At 40.5% G+C, this 24,954-nt stretch overlaps 2 protein-coding genes and 1 non-coding gene across 4 annotated transcripts in view; 1 reads left to right on the forward strand and 2 right to left on the reverse strand.

The window, feature by feature from the left end:
* Positions 1–11,634, reverse strand: part of LOC131962440 (golgin subfamily A member 6-like protein 25) — a 47,288-nt gene extending 35,654 nt beyond the window's left edge. Inside the window, exons 1-2 of the mRNA XM_059327442.1 lie at positions 11,098–11,634; positions 7,358–7,507 (exon numbers count right to left, since the gene is read on the reverse strand). Of these exons, the coding sequence (XP_059183425.1) occupies positions 7,358–7,507; positions 11,098–11,355 (408 nt within the window). The 5' untranslated portion in view covers positions 11,356–11,634. The remainder of the gene's footprint in view (positions 1–7,357; positions 7,508–11,097) is intronic.
* On the reverse strand, positions 10,973–11,054 carry trnal-uag (transfer RNA leucine (anticodon UAG)). Its single transcript has one exon. It is a non-coding gene; the product is annotated as a tRNA-Leu (tRNA).
* Positions 11,635–11,781: 147 nt separating the features above from the next.
* On the forward strand, positions 11,782–19,386 carry pex2 (peroxisomal biogenesis factor 2). 2 transcript variants are annotated; one of them, XM_059326993.1, is made up of 2 exons: positions 11,782–11,868; positions 17,779–19,386. In XM_059326993.1, the coding sequence occupies exons 1-2, from the start codon at positions 11,865–11,867 to the stop codon at positions 18,759–18,761; spliced, it is 987 nt and encodes a 328-aa protein (XP_059182976.1). In that variant the 5' UTR covers positions 11,782–11,864; the 3' UTR covers positions 18,762–19,386. The 2 variants fall into 2 exon arrangements, with proteins under 2 accessions (XP_059182976.1, XP_059182977.1); XM_059326994.1 differs by having other exon boundaries at positions 11,837–11,868; positions 17,782–19,386.
* The last annotated feature ends 5,568 nt before the right edge of the window (positions 19,387–24,954 follow it).

Consider the following 24,954-nt stretch of genomic DNA (forward strand, 5'->3'; position numbering starts at 1 on the left):
TCTCTCTCTCTCTCTCTCTCTCTCTCTCTCTCTCTCTCTCTCTCTCTCTCTCTCTCTCTCTCTCTCTCTCTCTCTCTCTCTCTCTCTCCCATTTAGTTTCCCTTCTCTGTGGCTCCCTCCTTTACTCTGACATTTTCTGTCTCTTTCTCTCATGCTTTCTTGTCTTCGGCTTTGTCCAATCACTATTAAACTTGCAAGCGCTATTGTCCCACTGACTTTTTTTGTCCGTTTGTGCATACCGATCTCATCTTAATTTTGAATGTTAATGTTAAAAATGTCCTACTCTCTTTTCGAACAACCACTTCTTCGTTTTCTGCTCGCGTGTCTCCGTCTCGCTTTTCTTCTTCTTGCTCCTCACCTTTTCCCACCCTTCCTGCTGTTTATATATTGCTCCTCTAACCTCCTGCCATCCATCCTCTCTCACCCTCTCATTCTGAAAATTCCTTTCCCTGCGGATAGAGACGGCATCCCTGAGATGTCTAACCTGGTATTGGCACTTCTATTGATTTTAATTAAGCTAATTAGTTCATTATTTGAAGGATCAAACGGGGGCATCCATTACTGCATAGGCATAGACTGGGAGTTGTGGGGGGCATGGGAAGGGTGGGGGCAGAGAAGTTAATATGGTAATGAAGACGATCAATTATCACTCACAGCAAAGTCATTAACAACAGCATTAGCATAGTCAACCATCGCAACCCCCTGACCTCCCCTGCTCCCTTGTTCGCACTCTCACTCCCGCTCTCCCTCCAAGCAGATGCTATACAAGCAAATGTATGTGTGTGTGTGACAGAGAGAGAGAGGAGGGGGGTGATAAAGGTCACACAGTTCACGGACTGTTTTTAACGCAGAGCTGAATTGAGTTTCCACTTTTTCTCATTGACTTGGGCTGAGCACTACCCACTACACAGGGTCAGCTGCTTCTTTACATTGTGTCCACAGTATGAATAGTATACAGGCTAGCAAGCATAATTCTGTTCTTAATCAGTTATAGCAACAAAAAAAAAACATATCAACAACGCTATTAGAATTAATCTTTCCAGGAAATGGGTGTACATATATTTGTAGCATTGCTGTGACATGGAAACAGATGAAAGCTGCATCTGCATGTGTGGTTGTGAACCGTATGAAATCATTCTGAAAAGAGAGCTGTTGTGTTAATTCCAGAAAAGTTTTTCTTCCAACAGCTACGCCATAACTTACAGTCCTCTTCTTTTATGTACTGTTTTGTTGAAATGGGTCTTAAGAGTGCTACTACGGAGGGTGCTCCACATGACAGAAAAAATGATGTTCTCATTAGCATGGATTAAGTCATGAGACCAATTTTCTCATTTGGTTCCTGAGCATTTTAATAGCCCCTGTTCTGTGGTTTATGGGGAATGTCATAAATAGTCACTTTGTGAATCACACAAAAAAATTGGAGACTCTCATCACAGCTGGAGATATTCCCGGCATCCAGTTAGCAAATTTGTAGTCGTCACTTGTTATAACCCAATTTTTTCTTCTCTGATACAAATAAGACAAAATAAATTAGGTCTTCTTTGTTAACCCTGTCTCCTATAAACAAGGAAAGCTAACAAGCATAAAAAATGGGATACTTTCAATTTAAGCTGCAGCACCACGTACATCTCCAGTCTCAAAATTGTGTTTACTAACGTGGGTGTTTTGAATATGCCATGGTAATGATTTGAGAATTATGTGGGAATGAGTGAGATGACAGGATGAGTGGATCAAAGAGAAGGCCAGTGATCCTAAATGATCCCTACTGATCTGTTCTGATCTACACTGATCCCCCTCAGGCCTTCACAGCCCCTCATACTGCCCTGCAGGCTAGGGGCTAAACTCTGGGAATTAAAAAATCTGCCCAACACACAAACACACACACACACACACACACAGACTGCATGTTCACACAAACACAATGTCCGAAATTCCTAACATATACTACGTACCTGATCTGTGTGTGATATGAATCATAAATTTAAAAAAATAAATCAAAATTATCACAATCATCAGCAGGATGCCCAATTCTGACCGGCTGGCCTTATTGTGGTATATTCTAGAAAAATATAATGGAAATATGGAAAAATGGAAATAAAAGTTGTCAGGGCATAAAACTAATAATCTGGTGATCTTTACAAATCAAGACTCAATAGTCTAACAATGGCACACACTTTAGTGCTGAATAAAAATGTTTATTTGAAAATTGATTTGCGGATTTGCAGGATCGTGACATTCAGATAAGACAAGAGATACAAAGACACAGCAACTGATGGATGCAGAAGCATGATGCACTTGAACATAGACTTGAATAAGCAAGAGATCACAGAAAAGAAAGAATAGGACCCACATTAAGGCTGTTCATGTGTTCAGTATGTTGGATGTGTTATCTAACAGAGTAAAGTCTGACTTCAGATCTTTTCTTTGAAACACTAGTCACACACACAAAAGACTTTAACAGCCAACTGCTGACCAATTTTCATCAAGCTTCATACCATCTGCAGCCTGCTGTTAGTGGGGCGAAATACGATGACATGAACATATAATATATTAAAGTTGAGCCTTTATGTTTTCCTAATTATATGTCCTATGAAGGCAAATGCTTTATTCATCCTCCAACTGTTACTGAAACCCCAAGTTGGCCACCATTTGGCCAACAAAAGTCTCTTCAAGCAAGATACTGAATCCCTGCCAGCTCCACATGTTGTTCTCTAGCTGCCCTTGTGCCTTTGACCTGCCTGGAATAACACAAGTGGAAAAAACTCTTCTACAGAGATCAATAAAGTGCCAATTTTATTGCATTATATGATTACTAATCCTTAAGCTGCCAAAAGTGACTATCCAACAAGAGTATAACCTAGACGACTGAAGGAAATTACTTTGAGGAAGTTTCCCAGAAGTTTCCAAAAACTTCTCAGCACTTATGATAATACTTTTTATTGTAACCGAATGACACAAAGAAAGTTTTTCCGTACATTTTTCACTGGCTGGAAAAACTGCTAAGTATAGAAACTGATACCAGCAAGAGCACCACAAGGACTGTGAGTCTACATCCCAACACTAATACAGATTCTCAGAGTTAAACAATGTTGTTTTACAGTCCAGCTCCTATAACTTTCATACTGAAGTGAACTTGTGTACTGAAAGTATTGTCCTATAACCACAGATTAAAATAGACATTTGTATTATTTACAAAGTACTGTTAAATTCATGTGTTTATATTATATGCAGGGAATATGACGATGCTACATCCGTCTGTCGATGGATGACAAATAGACAACAGGCTAATTGCAGCAGTCTAGAACAGAGAACACAAGCCTTGGATTTCATGATATTATGACCACAAAACAAACTCTGTTTAGTGTCCATTACAGTTCAACCCTATTGTGCATCAACAAGACCATACACTACGATTCAATCAGACGTTAGCCAAGCTCCTATTACAGAGCTCATTGCATCGTTTACATGGTGGAACGGTCCATAAGTAGCTCTAAATGCTCTTCATTTGATTGGATTTCACATTATGGACATCAGAGCAGAAACACACTGTTGTCCCCTGGCTATCCTAATAGACTGTTGAGTGAAGCAGTCCATTTGTTTGTATTTGTTTACCAATCTAGACCCTGAAAACATAAAAAAGTAACATAAACAGACAGTGAGAGCATCGTTTAAGACGGGTGAAAATGGAGATTCAAAGGCTCAGAACATGGGTCGATAGCATGGCAACAAACTATTGTGCTTCCTCACACTGTGTCTCTTTGGCTGCCAAAAGAAGCTGCTGTTGTCACGAACGATAGCTAAACTATGCAGCTAGATGAACTCTTTAGCAGTGTTTTTCAATCTGCAAAAGAGAGCTTCATAAATTGGTAAAGTGCTTTGTGCTTAGAATAAAATTACTGATAACACATGAACACCATAGCCACCTTGATGCTACCCATTGGTTTGTGGCCTAGTGGTCAGGGCTCAAGAATAAGGACTGCCCAATGCCCCGGGGCAAGTACAATGTCATTTTAGGCTAGTTAATCTAGCAACTCACTTGCGCAATTGGATTGGTGGTAATTAAGAATTAATACCAGTTTCGATATGCAAGGATGTTTGTTGCTTTGCATCTGTAACACCTTATTTCCTTGTTCGAATTCATCATTCACTTAAATAAAGACTAAACCACAAGTCTTTCTGGATATCTGGTAACAGCTAAAACAGTTTGTATAGGGGCAATTAAAAACGGACTTTGGGCAAGTCGATTTTTGACCAACTTCAGGCCAGTGAAATAAAAAATTACCGCTCAACCCTGCCGTTTAAATCCTCAAAAATTTGGGTGGCCACAATCTTGGATTCGTGGAGCTAGATGCTAGAAGTGACAGCCAAAATTACAATGTCCAGTCCACAAACAGACAGGTGATGTTACAGTGACTATGTCAGTATTTTTAGACAGTCTATGATTGCTTTGCCTCTATCATTGATGGGTAGCCTTGGTAGCCCTAAAGAAGGCCCTGCTTTAATGTCTATTTTACTCTAAATGGGACCATCATTTACAAAATCATGCTGTATTGTAAATAGGGATGGGTAGCGAATTCGGTACTTTTTTAGGTACCGACCGAGTTCCGTCGGTACTACCGAGTACCGATTCATGTAAAATCAAACGGTACAATGTTTCGGTACCTAAACAGCGTTAACTTTAAACTGATCATTGATTTCAACCTGTTTTCATTTGACGTCTTTGATTTACAAGCGTGCTGACGATCGCAATATTTTTCATTTGTTTACCTCCTCGTCTGGTCCTGTCTGCTCACCGTGGCCACTAGCTGCTGCCCTCGTCCACCCCGGCGCAGAGACGAAGGGTCTGGGCCTGCTAGCCGCCAGCTGCTATCTCTCCAATGTCTCTACCCGGGCTTGGCCTTCGTCTGCGTCAAGATTGGACCTTCCTTACTCCATTTGCTCTCTCCATTCTTCTGTAGACCAGTCATTAACAGCTAGCAGCTAGCTGATGCATCTCTAGTCCTCCGCTAATACTCCGCTCTTCAACTCAGGAATATTACCTGCCACTTTACTCCAAACTGCCTCGCTGAAATTAAATCCCTCGGACTCCTGCGTCATCCTCTATATGTACACAGAGCAGCCCGACTCAACTTTGTTTATTCTAACCATGCTATGCCCACAATATTGTCTGACCGGTGCTCCGCTGCACACCTACGACGTCATCACAACAAATCACACGTGCACTTGCAACCTGTTTTTTTTTTTCTCCGTGCACTTGCCACCTGAGAGCGCTCCTCTGTGTTGACAGCATCATCCACCTCCCAACCTCTGTTCCGGCATCCTTTGATAACACTGCAACCTTCATGTTACAAAATGCACGTTCACTCAACAATAAAGCACTGCTCATCCTGGATTTTATATTGTTTTGATATAAATAAGTTATAATTTATAAGTTGTTTTGATATAAGTTTATATTTTGAGCAATAAATATGTTGAAATGAGATTTTATTATTAAACAAATTAACATTTATTACCATAAACAAACGCAAAAGTACCGAAAATTGGTACCGTTGAGTACCAATGCCGATTCCCAGGTACCGGGTATTGGTACTGTATCGGTTCAAATGTGAAAGGTACCCATCCCTAATTGTAAACGCCTTGAAACTAGCAAATGAGACCATAATAAGGTAAATAAAGTTGGAGTTAGGCTTATTTCCTTCTTTTTGCAACCAGTGGAGACCCCCCTGCTGGCTATTAGAAAAAAATGCAGGTTTAGGCACTTCTGCATTGGCTTCACTGTTCAGAACCAAGCGCAACCTCCACTTCTTTCATACAGTCTATGGTGAAAACTAAAAGGGCATGGCCATCCTCACCCTTCAGTAAGCATTTATAGAAACTTAATAATAATAGTGTAAAGCCTATACAGAAACGGTATCTGAGAAAGCCTTATGGAAGTGAATGCAATATGTCACCAAAGAAAAGTTAAATTAAAATTAAGTTTTAAAATTATATAAAAGTTAAAAAACTGACTGCAATGAATGTTGAGAAATGCAAGCATTGTATTATAGTGACCTTTGTGACCAGTGCAGAGAGCACACAAAGCTGGCCCTCTGACCTTCTCTATAATAGCAGATAAGTACTCTGATGGATAAAAGGCCATAATTACTTTTCTGTGTGCAAAATTCACTCTGAAGAGCGAATATTGATGGAGGCCTGGCTATAACTGAAATGGAACAATACCTTAAGGTCACTACATCAAGTGATGTAGTCTTTATGATGCTTTCTTGAAGTGATGAAATCTTGCATTAAAAACAAATGAACAAAAAAAGGCTTCAGTAATTTAAGGTTTCCTTCAGAGACAGTTAAGGCTACAAACTTTAAAAGTAATAACATAATAGAGCTGTCTCTGTTTGACTCCTTTTTCACTTTACATGCATCTTTACTAAAGAGTGCACTGTATTAGGTCTCAGCATCAAGAAGCAACAAACAGCAGCAAGAATATCTATTATACAAAATGCTACACAGCTCAATGTTCTTCCTAATTGCTTTTCTACATTGCCATTATTCAATATACTGATATTGTTCTGTATAAACAACTGAGGGATTTTCAGGGGCTTATCTGTTAACCATATTCAGAGTGATCTCTACTGATTGGATTCTGTAAAGTCTAAGAGGCCTTGGCCTCGAGGAGTGTACACAAAGAAAGGATCTTGAAGATATATACTACACAATAAAAAATAATGCCATGAGCTGTTATTCTCTCTTTCTCTTCCTGTCTTATTTTATCTCTTTTGAAAACATTTCGCTGTGTATATGCATGCTTGATATTTGTATATAGATGGTGGCTATGAGTAGATATCTTTCTATTGACATATGCTGCTCCACTTATTGCTAATGTTTAAGTAAGTATTAAATATCCAAAGGATATAAGTTGGGTTTATACATTTAATTCATGTTGCAAATCTTTGAAAGGTTTCACCTGGAGAACTGAGCCAGACTTTTCTTTTACATTTTCTTTAAGCATACGTAAGAATATTGTGCTCTTTTCATACATGTGTGGGTGCACACAAGGGGAGTCGTGGTTATCTTCGGGTGTGTTCATCCCATGCTCCAAAATATATTGTACATATTACAACTTTTGAGGGTATACTGTGTAACATGTCTCTAAAAATATTCTAAAGCTCTATAATGTATTGAAACCCTAACTGTATTTCTGTAAATAATAATCTACTGAAAACAATATTTATCAAGGAAATAAATACCATAAAGAACACTATAAATCTGTTTAAAGTACAAAAATAAAGAAAATAATGATACTCTATCTGGGCCAACTACTTCATTAAGCTGAAATGCTATAAAGACATTTATAAAACCTTACGTCCAAAATGCGATCAGAGGTGCAGAGCTTCATTCCCCATTTGGAAACCTTGTAGTCAGCTTCCTTCTGCAGATCCTCAATAGTCTGAACCAGCACCTGGTTCTGGTCTGCGAGGTCATTCACATAAGACCACAGGAAATTCACTTTCTTCTGCAAGAATAACAGCACAGCAGGATCAAACAGTGGGTAATTTATTGTGTTTAACAAGCTGACAGTACACCAAGCTGTTTTTTTCTAAATTTCAAGTTGTTTCACTTTATGGAGTCAGTCAAATAAATGGCAAGCTAAAACTCCTGTTTTAAACAAGAGAGCAGTAAACACATCATTTGTACATCAAAAACTATGTAAAACTTGGGTCACCCCGAAACAGAATCCCGGTTTTCCCGAAGAATAACAATGATATACAACTATTTTGTATTAGCTTGGTATGCTTTGGGGGAAAACATAATTACAGTATTTTGCTCATATGTTGTTCATAAAATGTAAAGGGTAAATTTTGTTTTCCCTTCAATATCCACTTGTGGTAACTTAATTGTGATATGTATATTTATGCTTACAGAAGTAAAACACACAGTTAAAGTAAGAAAAAGCGCTTTGACAAACAAAAAAATAAACATTTTAAATGTTTAGAACACACTGAATTACAGCATGGGAAGGGACACAAATGTCAGTCTACATTGTTGAAGTCAAAGACTAAACTAATCTATCCACCCCAATTTCCTCCCTGCAGCTACCTCATACATTGGGGCCAAAAGTTGCCAGTGAACATAAATCACTATCGGAAATTAGCTGCAATATGAACGAGAGAGTTGCAAAGACAGTATGTCATCTTCACTGACCTACAAATGTAGCACTCCCTTTTGGCAAATCACTGTTTTTGAAGTTGACAGATTACAGAAGTGAGATGCATAATTTCTCCAAGACTCAAACGTCAAAGTGATGTCAGATATCAGTTTGACACACATCTGGATGAACAGAAAAACAGCGACTATATGCCTCCAATGAGGGAAACACGAATGCTCCCCAGACAAACCAGAATCTGAAAGTGTATGTTTTATTTAGTTTAATCTAAATCTTGAGTCTTTAGGGTAATCCCACTGAGATTAAGAATATAATTTAACAGGGAAATATACCGGGTGGTGAGTGAATGACAGGTTTGTTCTTTCCCACAGGTGGTGATTCTTTTACTTTGTGACAAAAACACATCTGAAGAAGGTAGCAGAAATTGATTTGGTGGTGAAATCTACATCTGATGGCCACAAGCTCTCATTCTACCACAAGTAGACCATGTATTTTTAACATCTGGAGGACCGACAAAATGAGAGCAGCAACACATTGCTTACGAGGGAAGCAGAAATTTGTAATAGCCTAAAATAAAGACTTTTATATCAGTTCTATTGTGAGACATCTTCCCATCTTCTTATGTTAAGTTAAATAACACATCCATTATAATATATATTAATAGGCTTGTTATTAGTAGGACTATATAGTAGGATTGAATTTCCTGTCTAATTTGTTCACCGAATTTAGGCATCACCTTCATGAGTAGTATCCAATTGGTTTTGAAATTTAAGACATTGTTTAAATTTCCAAAACCTCTATAGAAAACTACTGCTGCCAGAAAGGAAGTCAGATAATTTGGGCTTTCATAGAGCAACCCACCTAGGATTCACAAAAGATGACATCTGAACTGTATTAGAGAGGAATACTTCATGAGCAAGAAAGAATATAAATCTGGTCAGGGGTTAGAGCAGGCTTAGAAATATGGTATTCTCTGTTGCTTCTTTATGTCTGGAAGAATGCATTTTGAAGTACACCTTTTATTGTGTACAAAAAATAGATCAGATAAAAAGGCTCCTCAACTGATATCATGTATGAAATCCTCACAGTTATTCAGTATAGTTTTGTTTCGGTTCTTTAAAAAAACTGTGTTTACATAGGTAACCAGATAGCCTACATATACAATAACTGCAGCTCTGATAAAAGGGAATGGCTCTGAATTTCAGAATAATTCTGCCTTAGAGGTGCACCTGTACATCTGTGTTCATGAACGTCTGTCCCCTAAAGCCAAAAAAGTCAACAAGCAGTTTAAACCGTCCCCTGGCGAATAATATAACACTAGTGTATAGCTTCAGGGAGAGTAACTTTACAAAGATGTGACAGAATCTAAGATTTAAAAAAAATCCAGGGTTGACATTGTATTTATAAAAAGGTGTGGAACTTAAATTGCATCCGTGATATAAAACTTTATGGCATGTTGGTTTACTGTGTTCCAGCTTTGGAGCAGCCATTTGTGATAGTGAGAGCTGCAACTGCTGGCACGCATTTCTGTGCTGCACTTGTTTTGTTTAAATGCCAGTATTAAAACTGTTTTATTTGTGGTTAAGTTGGTAGTGCTTGCCTTTGTGAAACCCCTTTGCCAGAAAAATGGTCTGATCATTGAAAGTGTTTATATTCGTCTTCAGTTTGTTGGTTCAGTTTAGTCTGTGCAGTTTTATACAGTTTACAGTTAGTTAGCATAACCTGAATTAAATTCTGTTAATCTGACATTTTTATGGGCCAAGAATTTTGCTGCATATTTTGCAAATTGGTTGCTTTTTGGGTTAATTAAAGCCTCCTTTTTATAAATCTATCTGAGACTCCTTGTGAATGCCAGCTCAGCCCCTGACAGCTATCACTGCCTTAAGCATAAGGAAAAAATAGTTTATATGAATTTTTTAATTGGGAGGTTGTTCTAACATGTTAGGAAACATCATAAAACCTACAATTGGTTATGGATGAATGGGCTCTATGTTTTCAATGGACAAGCTTCATGATTAATTGCCTACATCAACCTTTAGGACTTGGGAGCTCCTGGGTTCTAAACACATAACCTTGTTAAATAGGCCCGCGACTGGGGCCGGCTGACCGAAACCCATCTCTGAAACCTTGTTACACTTGCTTTGATGCACAGCCCAACTCACACAGGCTACATTCTGTAGCTAAATGATGTCACATGACAATCCTGATGATTAGAAACCTCTCTTTTTTAAATATGAGTGTGGATCTGTGTTCCTGATCTCTGCCGCTCAGATGGAAACATAATGCAATTTGCCACCTGTTACAAGTGCTGCGGCTTTATGAAAGCACCCCTGCGCTTCCTCCTGTCATTTGTCTGACAGGACAGAGGTCATCTTCTGATGCCCGAGTCACGGTGGACAGGATGCTCTTTGATTTGTATTGGATGGATGATAACCTAATGACAATAGATGTCAGCAGAAAACTGCACTTCCTGTATATGGACTTTGGGTATGAATGGGGTCCTCAATAATGTCTTCCTGAAAACATAAAACCAGGGCCAGAACCCCGAATGATTACCTTAGGAGGATTCAGAGTGTAAACTGCTGTAAAATGAGGAACAGGGTGATTTCAGAGTTAATTGTGTCAGTAAAAGTTACAGTATCACTAAAGAGGCGATAAAAGATCAATTCTCACCTAAACCACACTTCCAGATTAGTGTTAGAGTTACACACTTTTACATAACATTAGTTAGTCACACAACTTGTACCTTATATTTCTTCCTCAAACGCGTGTTCACTCTTCAAGACGACTTCTAACAACTTTAAATGATCATAATGGCAGCGGTGGGATTCGAACCCACGCCTCCAGAGAGACTGGAGCCTAAATCCAGCGCCTTAGACCGCTCGGCCACGCTACCGTGACTACGTCACAGTGAAAACATCTGGAGAATCAGCACTCACCTGCAGTACTTCCTCTTGTGTCACTGTTGCGTCTAGCTCCAAACATCTCAGTCTCTGCACGTAAAGTCGTTTGAACTCGTTTAGAAGCTGTTTAATGTCGTTTGTCTCTGTCCCAGAATCCCGGATGACAACTTTTAGCTCATCTCTTGAGGGTGAGGTCAGGTTCAAAGTATCACTCCCATGGCCCGTAAGCTTCGAGTTTTCGTCTGACTCAGGTGATGCTGTCTTTTGGCTTGTTGTTGCGTACGTTTTCAGCATGGCTCGAAGAAAGTGTTTCAGAAACAAACCGCAGGCTGGAAAAAGCAAACTGTTAGGTGACACTCATAATCACGGCGTGTCACTCCGGTTGAACCTCTGCACAGCCTCACACAGCTTATTATCAGACAACTGAAGAGCAACTTAAAAAAAAGTCAACACATGGCATTTTGAGTGCATATACGACACTATATGTGTTACTTTCTGTGAATTACCGTGGTTTCACCAACAATTTGGTCGCTATGTGCCGTTACTACAACGGAGGACTTTGAATGAGTTATTTCCAGACAGAACGACGCTTCCCCCTACAGTTTGCCGCTGCCTTGGCGCTGTGTGCGCTGATTGGCTCATTTGGATCATTGCGGTCGTAATCATGACGTAACTCCACACCATTGGTGAGTTTTCTTTAAGAGGCGGGTCATATTTGCAAAACCCGGAACTACAGATTGTTTTCGTCTGGTCCAATCAAGGAGGACTGGGTAACATTGAGTTCGTCTTTGCCCTGAAAAGAAATGGGTAAATATATCTTCGTTGTGTTGTTAGGCGAATACTCGAGTCTGCATTGCTTTCCTCCAAACCCCGGTATTTCCACAGAAAGCTGAAATGCGTCACGTCTGCTTCTTCTCAGCGGTGCAGACAGAGACTCGAGGTCTAATATCACCTCTGTGTTGCTGTTTATTGTCAAGTGTTGTGCCTCTAAAGCGACATTTGTTCAATTTATCTGCATGTTTGCATTTAAAATCAAATTGATTGTTGATATCTGTCGATGTGCTTAGTTCATACCGTTCAAACGTCCCACAATAGTGAATTAGTATTCATTACGAGTCATCTCCAGGTATATTTACCCAGCTGCAAGTTTGGATGGTAACCTTGTGAGTGTGTGTTCCTTCAAGACTATGTTGTACTGCTCCGCACATAATTCCATTATTCCCCTAAATAATCAGTGCCAGAGATCAAAACCTTCAACATTGAGATTCAAGGCAAAGTTGATCTTATTGATTTTCAAGAGACTACTCACTTCATTTCTCTCATCCCAATCATCGCTCCTCTACTCTTATCTGTCTCTTGGTTATATCTCTCTTTTCCACTGGCTTTGACTGCACTGCTCTTGCACACTCTGCCAAAACCTAATCCCCACTGTGATTATCACATAATGCTTTTGCCTTATTATCAAAATGGAGCAGATTTGGGTTTTGTTGTTGTTAAAGACTGATGGGCATGGGCTTAAAAAATTAAGAGACAATGTCATTATGAGGAGAATGTGGAGCGGCTGATTGCATGAGATTGAAGTATAGGCGCGTGCTTCTGGAGCTAAACACTTAGTGTAATGAGTGTGTTTTTAAGGGAGTCACTGAAGTTAAACTGCGCTGTGATCTCACTCTGGGGTCATAAGGTCATTTTATACAGTTTCCAGATGAAGGCAAGTGATAAAGGCAGCAGGGTTATCTGTGCACTTATTTATAGCTAGTCAGTTAACAGAACAAAACATGTTTTGTGAACAGAGCAAAACATAACATATATACAAAATATACACAACTGTATAACATAGTTTCAGTTATAATAGCTACAAAATTATCCAATATACCTATGTATTATCATGTTTTTCTTATTTCTTTAATTTCTGTGCAACTATAGAATCAATACTTACCAGCTATTCATAGACTGATAGGACAGTCTTTACATCATATTCGTTAGTCTCCAATTATTACTGTATTTATTCATGATATTTTAGGCATATTAGTTCTAATGTCTACATTGCCAGAAGGCACATTTTTTGCAGGAAATCAATCCATTAGACTTCCAAATTGAGATGAAAATATAACATATTGGCATGTCATTAGGGGGACAATTTGCAGTGACAGCAATCCAATTCCCCAAATTGATTCACAGATACATGTCAAAGTGGAATTCCTAAAAGTAGCATTGGTACAGTCAGTTTGACTGTTTTTAAGCAATTTCTTACATCTCAACATTTAACAGTGTCCTTCATATTCTTATAGATTTTATAGGAGATAAAAAGTAGCTTCACCTCAGTTTAGAATTTTCCACTCCTACACCCATTTTAATTGATTAAAAACACAGACACTATGTTTTCATGCATAAAGCTGGAGCTAAGAAATGTGCTGATCAAATATTCCTCAGTATAACACATTGTATTTGCATGAGGTGAGGCCCCAGTGCTCTCAGTGACTCCTAAGAAAGACACAAATTCAGTTCTCTCATTTATTAGCTGTTCCACTTTTTCCACGTTCATTGTGCCTGTCTGCCCTCTAAATGTTTCATTACTTTTTAAGTTGTTTTTTTGCAAACCCCCTGTACTTATTACTCATACAACCCTAGCATACTCAACCTTCCTACTCCTGAAATCAATTAATTCTCTTAAATAATTTACCTTCTGAGCAAACCAGATTAAGCAGAGCACATTTTTGTGTGTCAGAGTGCTGTTCTAACTGATGTGTGTGTTTTTTTTTTTTGTGTTCAGGCATTAACTTGGCCCTCACCCCATGGCTCGGAGGAGTCTTGGGTGATTACAGAAAGAGGAGAGCCTTGATAAAGCATTAGTGTGTGACGCACACACATACACACAGCCTGAAGACCCCTCTGTGCATTTGCACACATTCATTTTTCATGAAACAGACTCATAACAATTAGTCTGGTTACCGCCTGGGTAATCTTAGCGTCCCCGTAATGCCTGTGGTCTGCTGTATGACATCACTCTCTTAAAAGTTCTAAATCTGACATTCTCATCCGTTTTCATAGTGAGGACATTAGAAGGCCATGGCTAATAGGCCTTCACTCGTTCCTGGCGAAAGAAGGGCAATAAAGTGAGGGAGCGGGGGAGAGAGAGAGAGAAAAAAAATGAGACCGGAGTGCTCAGAGAAATAGGTTTTATTCACCAGAGCTTTTACACAAATTAATTTACATGAGCGAGAGAAGAAAATGTAAAGTTGTAATCCAGCATGCTTTGCCAATGCATAGCCTATTTCTCGCTACAAGCATCATAGAAAGCCAAGTGAACGTTTATGCATTATTTCAGCAAATATATTATGCTAACAACCATAGCTAAGTGCTTAGGAATTTGAGCCCTGCACCACGCCAGGAGCTAAATCGAGACTTTTGGACACACAGTTTCCAAATTGCATGGAATGATACCCTTGTGAGAAGCTTCAGAGCACTTGTCCGCTGCAGAAAAAGCAAATCCCCCAGAGATACTCCACCTTCCCAGCATCCCTTAGTCTTTAGTCCCCTGCCCTAAACACCCTCATCCCCTCCCTAGACACCAAAGCCAAGGTCAAGAAGAAAGTGCAGCCTTCCTCTGTCTATAGGCTATTCCCTGGATGCCTGCACCTCAGTGTGGCTGAGCCGCATATGCTTCAGGAATGTTCCCTCCTCCTTTATTGTGACCGTCAGTCTCAAGGTCAGCTCCTAGGGAGAGGTTTGTGCTTATCTGTTTTCCTACTCCCTCATTTTTCTCCTTAGCTATCTTTACCCCCAGTTTTTTTTTTCGTTCACTGTATCAGTAGACAGTAGCTCAGAGCTCCCAGCTGAGGGGTTCATGACGCGTTGTCTGACGCGTCTGTCTTTTTTAGTCCATCTCTTTGTCTATCCATCTTTCTGTTTGGTTGTTGTCATTACAGCCCGTTGTCTAGTTTTCAGAGGACCCAGTGCAGCTGCGAGGCTTCAGTCTGATGCTCTGTACGCTTTTGTTTCTTCGGCTCTCCTTCCTCGCACTGGTCATGGCCCCTTTTGCCTTGAAGCGATGTTGCAGTGTGTTCCCTGTTAGATTGGATATTGTTGTTGTTGTTGTTGTTGTCTGTAAGCTATGGCAGTCAGCCTTGAGTCAGTGCGCTATCTTTGTCTGAACAAGATGCACAGGCTAAGGGAACAAGGGGAGAAAAAACCTCTCATCTGACCTGAATCAAAATACCCTTTAATATTCCCAGGAAGGTGTTTTTAAAGTATTTCATACAAACTCTGATAAAAAAGCGAGAACTCAGACCCCAGATTTTCTGTAGATTTTTTTTCAGCTAACTCCTTCAACCTGCCTTCTGACCCTGCTGGTCGTCAGCTGCCGGCTCTCCAAGAGAGGGCATTTTGTCTCTGGGTCAGTTGTTGGCTGACCCAACGAGAGAATTATCAAGTCAATGTATCACACCAAGTGTGTGTGTTTGAATGATTTCATCAGAGAAAAAGTCTCTGCACTGGTATTCGTGTATACATTTTGTGTGTCCTCTAACACACTCTGTACCAGCGCTCTGTAAACACTGGCATTGACTGTGACTTTTGACTATTACATAAGGAACATGGATTTCCAGCTGTCCACGATAAAAGCCCTGTAAATTCAAATGCTTAATTTTTATAGGCAGCCCGGCATTGACTGAAGTGTCTGCTTGTTATATATTTGGCAAGTGCTGCAAGTCTGAAGGGAAGCTGTCAATAGCAATCCCAGCTATTGATATGGCAGTGGGCAGGAGATGTTACTTGGCCCCCGACTCCGGCATCCCTCTGATCCCTCTACATCATAATTACATTAATATTGACAGACCCTTGACAATAGTCACATTACTATTGATAGGTGGCTGTCAATACCGTGTTTCCCCAAATAAAACATATTCATTCATAACTTGTAAACTGCTCGATAAAAGGCTTTGAAAAGAATATTGGACCCGGCCGGGTTTGCTCTCCCGAGAGGGCTGCTGCTGCTGTGACGGGGATTTCCACCACCTGGCTGTGTGTGTGCTCGTCTGCGTAACCATGGACTGATAGATTAATTTAGCTCTGTATTAGAGCTCTGCATAGATCAAGGCTACCCTTGACATACATACATAGTCACATACACACACACACACACAGGCACATAATCTGCACATTTTCTCCCATCAAGGAAAAACTTTCAGATTAAGCTAAACAAATGGAGCCTGTTTATTGGTTACCATACACATTCAGACTACCTCTATTTTTTTTAAAACTCAAACTCCACTTCCGTCACAGGCGAGGTTCTAGTCACTAAACATGGCAGCATTTCAAATGCAGCTCAATGAATTTGTCACACCTGCTTACTTCAGCGTGAATTCACTCTTTTTTCATTCATTTGCTAATTCTAACTTAGTTGGACGGTGTATCCTGGCTCTATTGAAACATCATGAATACACAGATGGTCCTGTGCACCACAATAAACCCCAAGCATTGCCACCGCATATTAGAATTTTTTTTTACCTCCTCGAGAAACGTCTAAAGTGACCATCATCTCTCTCTCTTTCTGTCAAAACTGCCATATTTACCCGGCTGAAATCTCTTTTAAAGCCTCGTGACAAATCCTGTTCAGCGAGACACAAAAGCCACTGTCAAAAAAAGGCCTCTCTGTCTCTCTCTCTCACTCTCTCTCTCTCTCTCTCTGTGGGCCTCTTGCTCTGTCTCTCCTTGCGTTAGTTAGTCTCCCACTTCTTAAGCGTTTCATTTGAGGATAGGGCAGATAAAACGGGGGGGAACTGTGAGCAGTTTGGAAACGTATGCAGCGCAAAATAGCCCAGACGTCACAATGGTGGGATCCCATATGGAGTCGACTCTAGGGGGAGGAAAATTGTTCCACATTTGGCAGATGTTTACGGTGTACCAGAGACTGTGCCGTTAGCCTAATCCCTAGTGATGTGATTTGTACACACACCCCTATCTCCAGAGGGAGCAGGCACCAAGAGCCCCTGGGCTTCGCCTCCTGTGTGTGTGTGTCTATGTGTGTGTGTGTGTTGGATTGTGTGTGTTTATACACTGGAGAGAGCAGTCTAAGACCCCCTGCTCCTCTGCATTGCGCAGCTCAAAGGTTGCATTAAGGACGGGTTTTACATGTGAAAAGTGATTTCCGTTCCTATGTATAAAGAAAAAATAACCTTCCTAACAGGATGGGCCTCACCTCCGGGGCCTCATTCCTCCCAACAACCCAGTGGTCCTTTTTCTAGTGGTACCTCCTGTATATATTTTCTTCATGTTCATGACTTTTAATAGACATTTAAGTAGTGCTGTCTGTACATTAACATGACATTTTAATAATGTCAAGTCATAAAATATTTATGTACAAGATTATACCCAGCTTTAAAGGAAATTTGAAGGTAAAATATTTTTTTTGTTTGTTTGCTTTACAACTTTTTACTTATTTATAGTTTTGGCCAGCTTTTAACCATCCTGTTTTATTTGTTTAAAACCTGTTTGATAACTTGTGCACTTCAGCTTAAATCCATTTTTGACAAAGTTTAAGTTGGTGAATACAGTATCATGACATCTAGAATGATGGTTCAAACAAAACAAAAAGAGATCAAGGCTGAAAAAAGATCCTGATCTCTTAGTTTTTTTTCTACATGATGCATAAACTTTAAAATTGAATATCCTGAAAAAGATGATTAATACATATCCTTGTTGGTCTTATTTTTCCAGCAGGTTATGAACATGAAGACAACCAGAAAAGGATGGTTGGAATTCCTCGTTCAGAATCCGATGTTGACCCACAGATCCCAGTATTGCGTATCAACCAGCTGGATGCCCTCGAGCTAGACTCAGCCCTAGAGCAGCTGCTATGGACCCAGTTTTCCAAGTGCTTCCACAACTTTCGGCCGGGTCTGCTCACCCCGCTGGAGCCTGAACTGAGGGCTCTGCTCCATTTGCTTCTGTGGAGGTTCACACTTTATTCTAACAGCGCCACTGTGGGCCAGTCTTTACTGAGCCTACGCTACCACAACAACCTCTCCTCGTCTCCCCGCTACAGACCTCTGACTCGCAGGCAGAAGCTGGCTCTGGCCCTGTTCACTGCAGGTCCACGCTGGCTCCAGGAGCGATCCCACAGCCTGCTGCTGTGCATGGGTTCAGGAGGGCCTGTGTCTGAAAGAGGCGGTAGTTTACTCCAACAGGGTCTCCGCAGTTGCCTGACCCTAGTTTCTGGTATCACACAGCTTGCAAGTCTCATCAACTTCCTAGTGTTCCTAAGGAAAGGTCAACATCCGGTCCTGGCTGAAAGGATTGTAGGAGCCCGGGCGGTTTTCAGCAAGCCAAATGTGGTCCGGGACGTAACCTACCAGTACATGAACCGCGAGCTGCTGTGGCACGGCTTCGCTCAGTTCCTCATCTTTCTTTTACCACTGATCAATATAAAGAAACTAAAGGCACAGATGTTTTCGATTGTTTTTGGAGGAGATCGTACAGACAGGGAGGGAGAGACGGAAGGGCAAGAGATGTGGAAAGAGTGTGGACTGTGCGGAGAGTGGCCGACCATGCCTCATACAGTGGGCTGCCAACATGTTTTCTGCTACTACTGCATCAAAAGCCACACCATTGCAGGCTCTTACCTCACCTGTCCTAAGTGTGGTGCAGACGCAGGGCAGCCTGAGCCTGTCAGGATGGAGGTGGAGATGATTGGCAGGTGAAGCTGTCATGACTGAGTTTATTTTAAAATTGCAGGTATTATTGAAAGTAAAACGGTGGTTCATATCTTTATAACTGCACAAATGGAATACAAATATGCATTGAACAGTCATGATTGACCACCTTTGTATGATTAAGAAAAAGGATATTAATGTTCACCACATTTTGATGAAAATAAATGAAATAATTAAACTTTATTACATAAGAATATTTTGTATATCACAACATGAAGAAATGCACTTGTTTTTGAAAGATTGACCAGGTAGTCGAGTTTATGACTGGACTTCAGTCTTTATGATGTCTGTGTCTTTCCTGAACACACACAGACCTGCCATGTTTAATGTATGTGTGCATATATTGACAATCCTCTGCCCCCTTCTGTTTCTCCAGCTGGACTTTGGACAGAACTATTTGTCTTTGGTGCAGTGGACAGACTACAGAGAACCACACAGAGCATATATTTGATGAGCGATCGTGTTGATTTATGCTCCAAATTGGCTGTGTGTTAGCACGTGTGTGTGTGTCTGTGTGTTTGTTGAAATGGGAATATTTGTTCTGATGAAAAATGCAGAAAGTCAGCTGAATAAATAATGGGAGGAATTTCTGATGCCTCTCATCATGGCCAAATTAGCATTTGTTGTGTATTTTGTGCCTAAATTGTATTTCAACATCATTAAAATTGATAGAGTGCTACCTCTTGGGTGTTTATTTAGTTAAGTGGAGGAGAGAGAGATGAGGGAAAGTTATAACAATCAGCACACTTCTCTCTAGACAGGCCCGGTCGTTCTAACTCCCATTATCCGTTTTCACAGCACCCCAACATGCTCAAGATCAAGGGGGCAGCCGGGGGCTTGGATTGACTCTCACACACACACACACACACACACTTGACAGCCAGCCTCTCTTTTCCCTTGGCCTTTCTCTCTTTTGCTGCCTTTCCATCTCTCTCCCTCTGTAATCTCCAGGGCCCTCGCCCCTATAAGACTGTAGTAAACTGTACCAAAACCCTGGCAGTCTTCTCCTTCCTCGCAGGCGAATTACTCTCTAATCCCTGTAATGAGTCCAAAGATGCTTATTTATGCTGGAGTTAACCTCCACCAGTGAGCCCAGCCCCGGGCCAAACGCACCCCAGCTGAGTGAAGCCTTTCCTGGGCTGACAAGAGAGGAGTGGGCCGGGAGGGGGGGGGGGCTACCTCCCACCTCTTCTTCCCTCCCCCGTCCTCCCCTCTCCCGCTCTGATCACTAGGGCTTAATTGCTGATTGCCGAGACGATCAATCGGAACTGCAGGCGTGATAGAAAGCCTATTGCGGAGAGCTGGTCTCAGATCTACCGGCTCAGACAGACGTACACACATTTGCACTCAGATGAGGTTAATGTTTCTGTTGAGTAGAGAGGATAGCATGAAATATTTGTCCTCATGAGGTGCACGAATGCCCTGAAGAATACTGGGAAGGTGTACTGGCAAGGCTGATATTTAATTATTTATGTTACTGACCGATGTGAGCTTTTTTTCTTCTACTTCCACAGGTTTATAGAGCATATGTATAGAGTATGTGTCCTTGGTGGTAATACAAGGCCAAAATTAATGAATTGTACAGTTTAAAGCATATAGAACTATTACATTTGATTAGAGAAATGATTTGTTTGACATTATGTAAAAAACATCAGACTCACTACTTGGAGGTCCTCTCACATCAAGGACATTTTAACTAATGAATCCTATAGCGACACATATAGAGACACAAAAGACTGTTTGTCAATATTTTATACACTACATTGCATTAATGTACGGCAAGTCCCAGAAGGGGAGATTAAGGAGATGTTTAAGATTAAGAATGAATATTATAGACAAACGGAATGCCGCTGGGACATGTCATTGTCTTAACATTCAGACAGACTTACAATCCAAACCTTTTTGCAGATATTACTCTACAACTCCAACTGAAGTCCCCAATCCCCGGGAAACAGAAAAGATAAAGAAGAAACAGTGCATTAAAGTCTATTAATTGAGTTAGGCCATGGATTGAATTAGTTGGAAGTTGGAACAGGGCTCTGGACTTAAGGAAGGTAGCTAGGGCTCCGTTAAGCCTATCTGTCTTTGGATCTTTTCTAATTCACAGGCTCCGTGTGGAGAAGAAAAAGAGGAAGAAGCCCAGATTCCCAGCGGCTATGCAAAGCAATCTGCCCATTCACACGCAGCCATTTAGGGAGCAAATTGGCCCTGTGCCCCCTCTGACGAAGGTTTTAAGAGAAAGGGAATTAGGGCGTTGAATCCCTAACTAGATCTCCTTCTTTGATGAGCCTCTTTATCCGCCTGTCCCTCATCTCCATTTCTTTGATGTGAGGCGTTGATTTTCCTGATTAAATAGTTTTTAAAGTATAAAGCTCTTCTCTTGGCTCTGTAATACTGGGTACTTTACTGTACCTATTGTAGGTTCGTTTGTGTGTGCATGCTTGCTGAATGGTCCATCTGTGGTATTCTTTAATTGGAACAGAGCCCTTGGCTTGCAGATAATAATAAGGATAGTACAATAGCTTTGATTCGTACATGCATATTTTTCTCTGAGAAAGAATGTTATCATTTAAGCTTATGCCTGCTTTTACCTCTTCATTTGAAATGGCTAGAAGGACTCAGAAAGCCCTATGCATCACTAATGAAATTAAAGAGTAAAAACACCTGTGCTATTTCACTTCAACAAAATGTAATCTCTGATCCTTTTGCTCATGGTGAAAGCTTTTACCTACTCCTCAACAGGTAAGGGAATTACACCCCTCTCGTAATGGGGAGATATTTCCAACAACTGACATCACTTTCAAAGAGCGAATGACATTATGTTCATGCCAAGAAAAGATGAAACAAAAAATGCAGCATTTATTTGTTGACACGACAGAGGATTTTTGACACCTGTATATGTTTTTTTCTTGTGGCATGTCCAATATGTCAATAGGTTTTACAAGTATCTCTCATATTTCATCTATTCAATAAAAGACATGCCAAACATAAAACACCAAAATTCCTCCAAGGTAGTGAAATCCTAGGTGTGCTTGAGTTCAGGGCTGCAGCCGCTGCAGGTACCTCTGTTATGAGAGTTCTTTCAACACCTGCCGGGCTTTGGATACCACCGGGCCCAATTATCTTAGTCTGCCTCCTCTTCTTAACCACCTCTTCAGTCTAACAGGTCAGGGGGACAATCAATCACTCCTAAAATAAGGAAGTAATTTCCTGAGCTTTTATCGTGGTGTTGAGGTTTTGTCTGGTTGCATTTCACACCTTGAGAGAAGATGGAGCGGCAATGGTTAGGGAATATACAGAATTTGGCCTTTCCTTCTTTGTTCTCAAGACCCAGGATAATTTGGGATCTATATGGGATCTATATGTTCACCTCAATATGTGTAGTTTGGAAGAGCAAGTACAAAGATCAAGGAAATACAGTAAGAAGTCCTGTATCTTATGATGCACGTCGATAAAGGTTAGGCTACTGTATAACTTAAAAAAGTTGAAATGTAGGCTGCATCCTCCTCCACATTAGAAACAAAGATATCCCTGACAACATGCAGACAGTCACAGATGTGGAAGGGAGATTCATATCAATTCAATATGATATAGCTGGTTATGCTGCATATTTATGTATATAAACCTTTTAAAAAATGGTTGATTATTTATGTTAAAGTGACTGAAAGGAGCTTTAATTTTGTGTTGATCTTGGCGGTTGCTCTGGACAAAAGTAATAGTGTTTTGATTAGCACCACCACTTTGTTTGGGAAGATCTTTATCTGGCTAGCATGCACATTTGTTTTGCAAGCAAGTGAAAGAAGGATGCGACTTATCAATATAACTGCCGCAATGGCGGGTCTTCTTTTGGCAGAACAGCATTGGAGAAGCAACAATTTTGTATAATCTTTTTAAGACTTTTTGAGTGTTTAGACATGTTTAAATCACCAGGTCCGGTTGTTTTGGAGAGGAAGTCTGAATTTTAAATTGTCTGGGTGACAAGCAAAGCACAGAAAGACACTGTAACGATGGCTTCTGTGAACTCTCAAGGACTACTTGTTGTCTGATGCATCCTCCACTGTCTACGATCTTTCTACTTGACAAGGTACTGGCAGCCATCCTGATCAGAGGTGGTGCGTGGAAGTAACAGATGGGGCTGCTGCCTCATCACCTGGCCTGGACCGCTCCAACTGCTACGCGTCCTGTCCGATGACACTCCAGTCCACCCAGCTGATGCTTCTGCAACTCTGGCACCGGCTCCTGAACTGGAACCTGTCCCTAGTGACAGTGGACCTGCTTCAGTAGGTAACAATGATCACCAATGTATTTGAGAAATAAAATAGACATATCATACCTTTAAGAAAGAAGAGGGCCAATTCAGGATCAGTCTCTCTCCATCCACTGAATCACAGACCAAGGTTAACTCATGTTTTTACCTGTGCTACATCACTGTCCCTTGTAAAACTCCTTAAAATAGCATACTATAGTTTATCCACTTTACAAAACTCTCCAAACAGATCATTTTATAAATCTGTAATCTGCAAATCTGATCTGAACATCAAATTAAATATTTTTTCTTTGTATATTTTTTTTATTTTTAACAGTGTAATACAAATGACTGGACAAGTGAGGTATTTACGACTGCATCAAATAAAATCACCAAACAGATACCAGCGATGTATTTTTCATATTTCACATCGTCTTACATTAACACAGGGCTAAAGAGATGGAAGCAAACTTTACCTGACCTGCCCTCTGATTGGATGAGCTAGGACAGGAGGAGAGAGGGGATTGGACAAACGACCAGAGGGCATCATAGGGGATTATACACAGGTGTGTTGTGGTGCGCCTGGGGTTAGATCTGCCAAAGCCAAGCCTGTTTGTGTGTGTGTGCATCCTCCAGTCTGTGCGTGTGTTTAGCCATCTCAGTCCTCTTCCTACTGATGTCTAGAACAGACTAAATGAGCAATAATCTGCACACATCCCTCCAGATGTCCCAGTGAATTTCCTGTGGCTTAAGGCGCCAGCTGAGCTCTTTGAAAGTTTTGATAACTTCTGCAAATGTGATTGAACCTCTGCTTGTTCAGGAATGTGGTGCAGGACACAATGTGCTTATTCCTATTTTACCTCATAGAGATGAAAAAGGAGGCATGCGCTTGGTTCCGCTACTAGTACACCTTTTAGTACAATATAGTCTTACAGGCTTTTTAAGAGGATTGTTAGAGAAAGATGTTTGATGTGTGGTGCACAAGTTAAGAAATATATTTTAAGGAAACTTTTTTAAGTTGAACCATTTTATATGCTCACTGTAATAATTCAGGTAACTAAAATTATTGTAAGATAAATAGCAGAATGTTCTTTTTTTTTTTGTCTCCAGTTTTATAATGAGCAGATTACATGTGAAGTCACATGCAAAAAGTAATGGTTTTTATGTCTTTTTGTTTAGCTTTTTTTATACTAATAATATGGTGTACAGATATATAGTTTTATACTGTTGGAGCTCAGCCTTTAAACTCATTTCCATAAACATGTATTGTTATTGGGGGGAAAAGTCTCTGATCATTGTGCAATCAACCAGAAGTTGTCAGCAGAGGAAGATAGTGGAGTAGAACAGAGCTTTATTCCCCATCATCTGTCAATCAATGCTACTACAAGGTCCTCATTCCTCACAAGAAACCAAATACAAGCCGGAGCACATGTAAAGTGACATGAATATTTGATAATGTCCTGCCAGTCTGACTAGCATTACTTTCATTCATTGACTAAATCAAATATTTCAAATCTCAGAACCAAGTTGCAAACAAAAATATGTAGGAATGTAAAACAGAAACATAATAATGGCCGTGGATGGAAAGAATTTTCAATAAAGCAGTCTTACGTGGGCATGGAGAAAAGCTTCAACCCTGCATGTAAAGATAATATGGAGTTTCTGTCGGAGAAAGGTAACAAGAGGAATTTCTAAATTACATGTGTAGGCAACACACTGAACAATGAGAACAGCAGGCAGAAAAAGCCTAACCCTGTTAAGTATGAGGCTGCCGGGTAATGACAATGTATTTGTGCATTTCAGCATCTTGGAATCTCCGGCTCGCCGGGGAAGGAAGAAATATAATTTTTGTGGTTGCCATGGATACCTGTGTGTGAAGGTTTTGCTGCGAGTCTCGACTCCTCTAGGAGATCAGTGAACCGCATGTGTCAACCA

Source organism: Centropristis striata, chromosome 23 (genome assembly GCF_030273125.1).
Source record: "Centropristis striata isolate RG_2023a ecotype Rhode Island chromosome 23, C.striata_1.0, whole genome shotgun sequence".
Lineage (NCBI taxonomy): Eukaryota > Metazoa > Chordata > Actinopteri > Perciformes > Serranidae > Centropristis > Centropristis striata.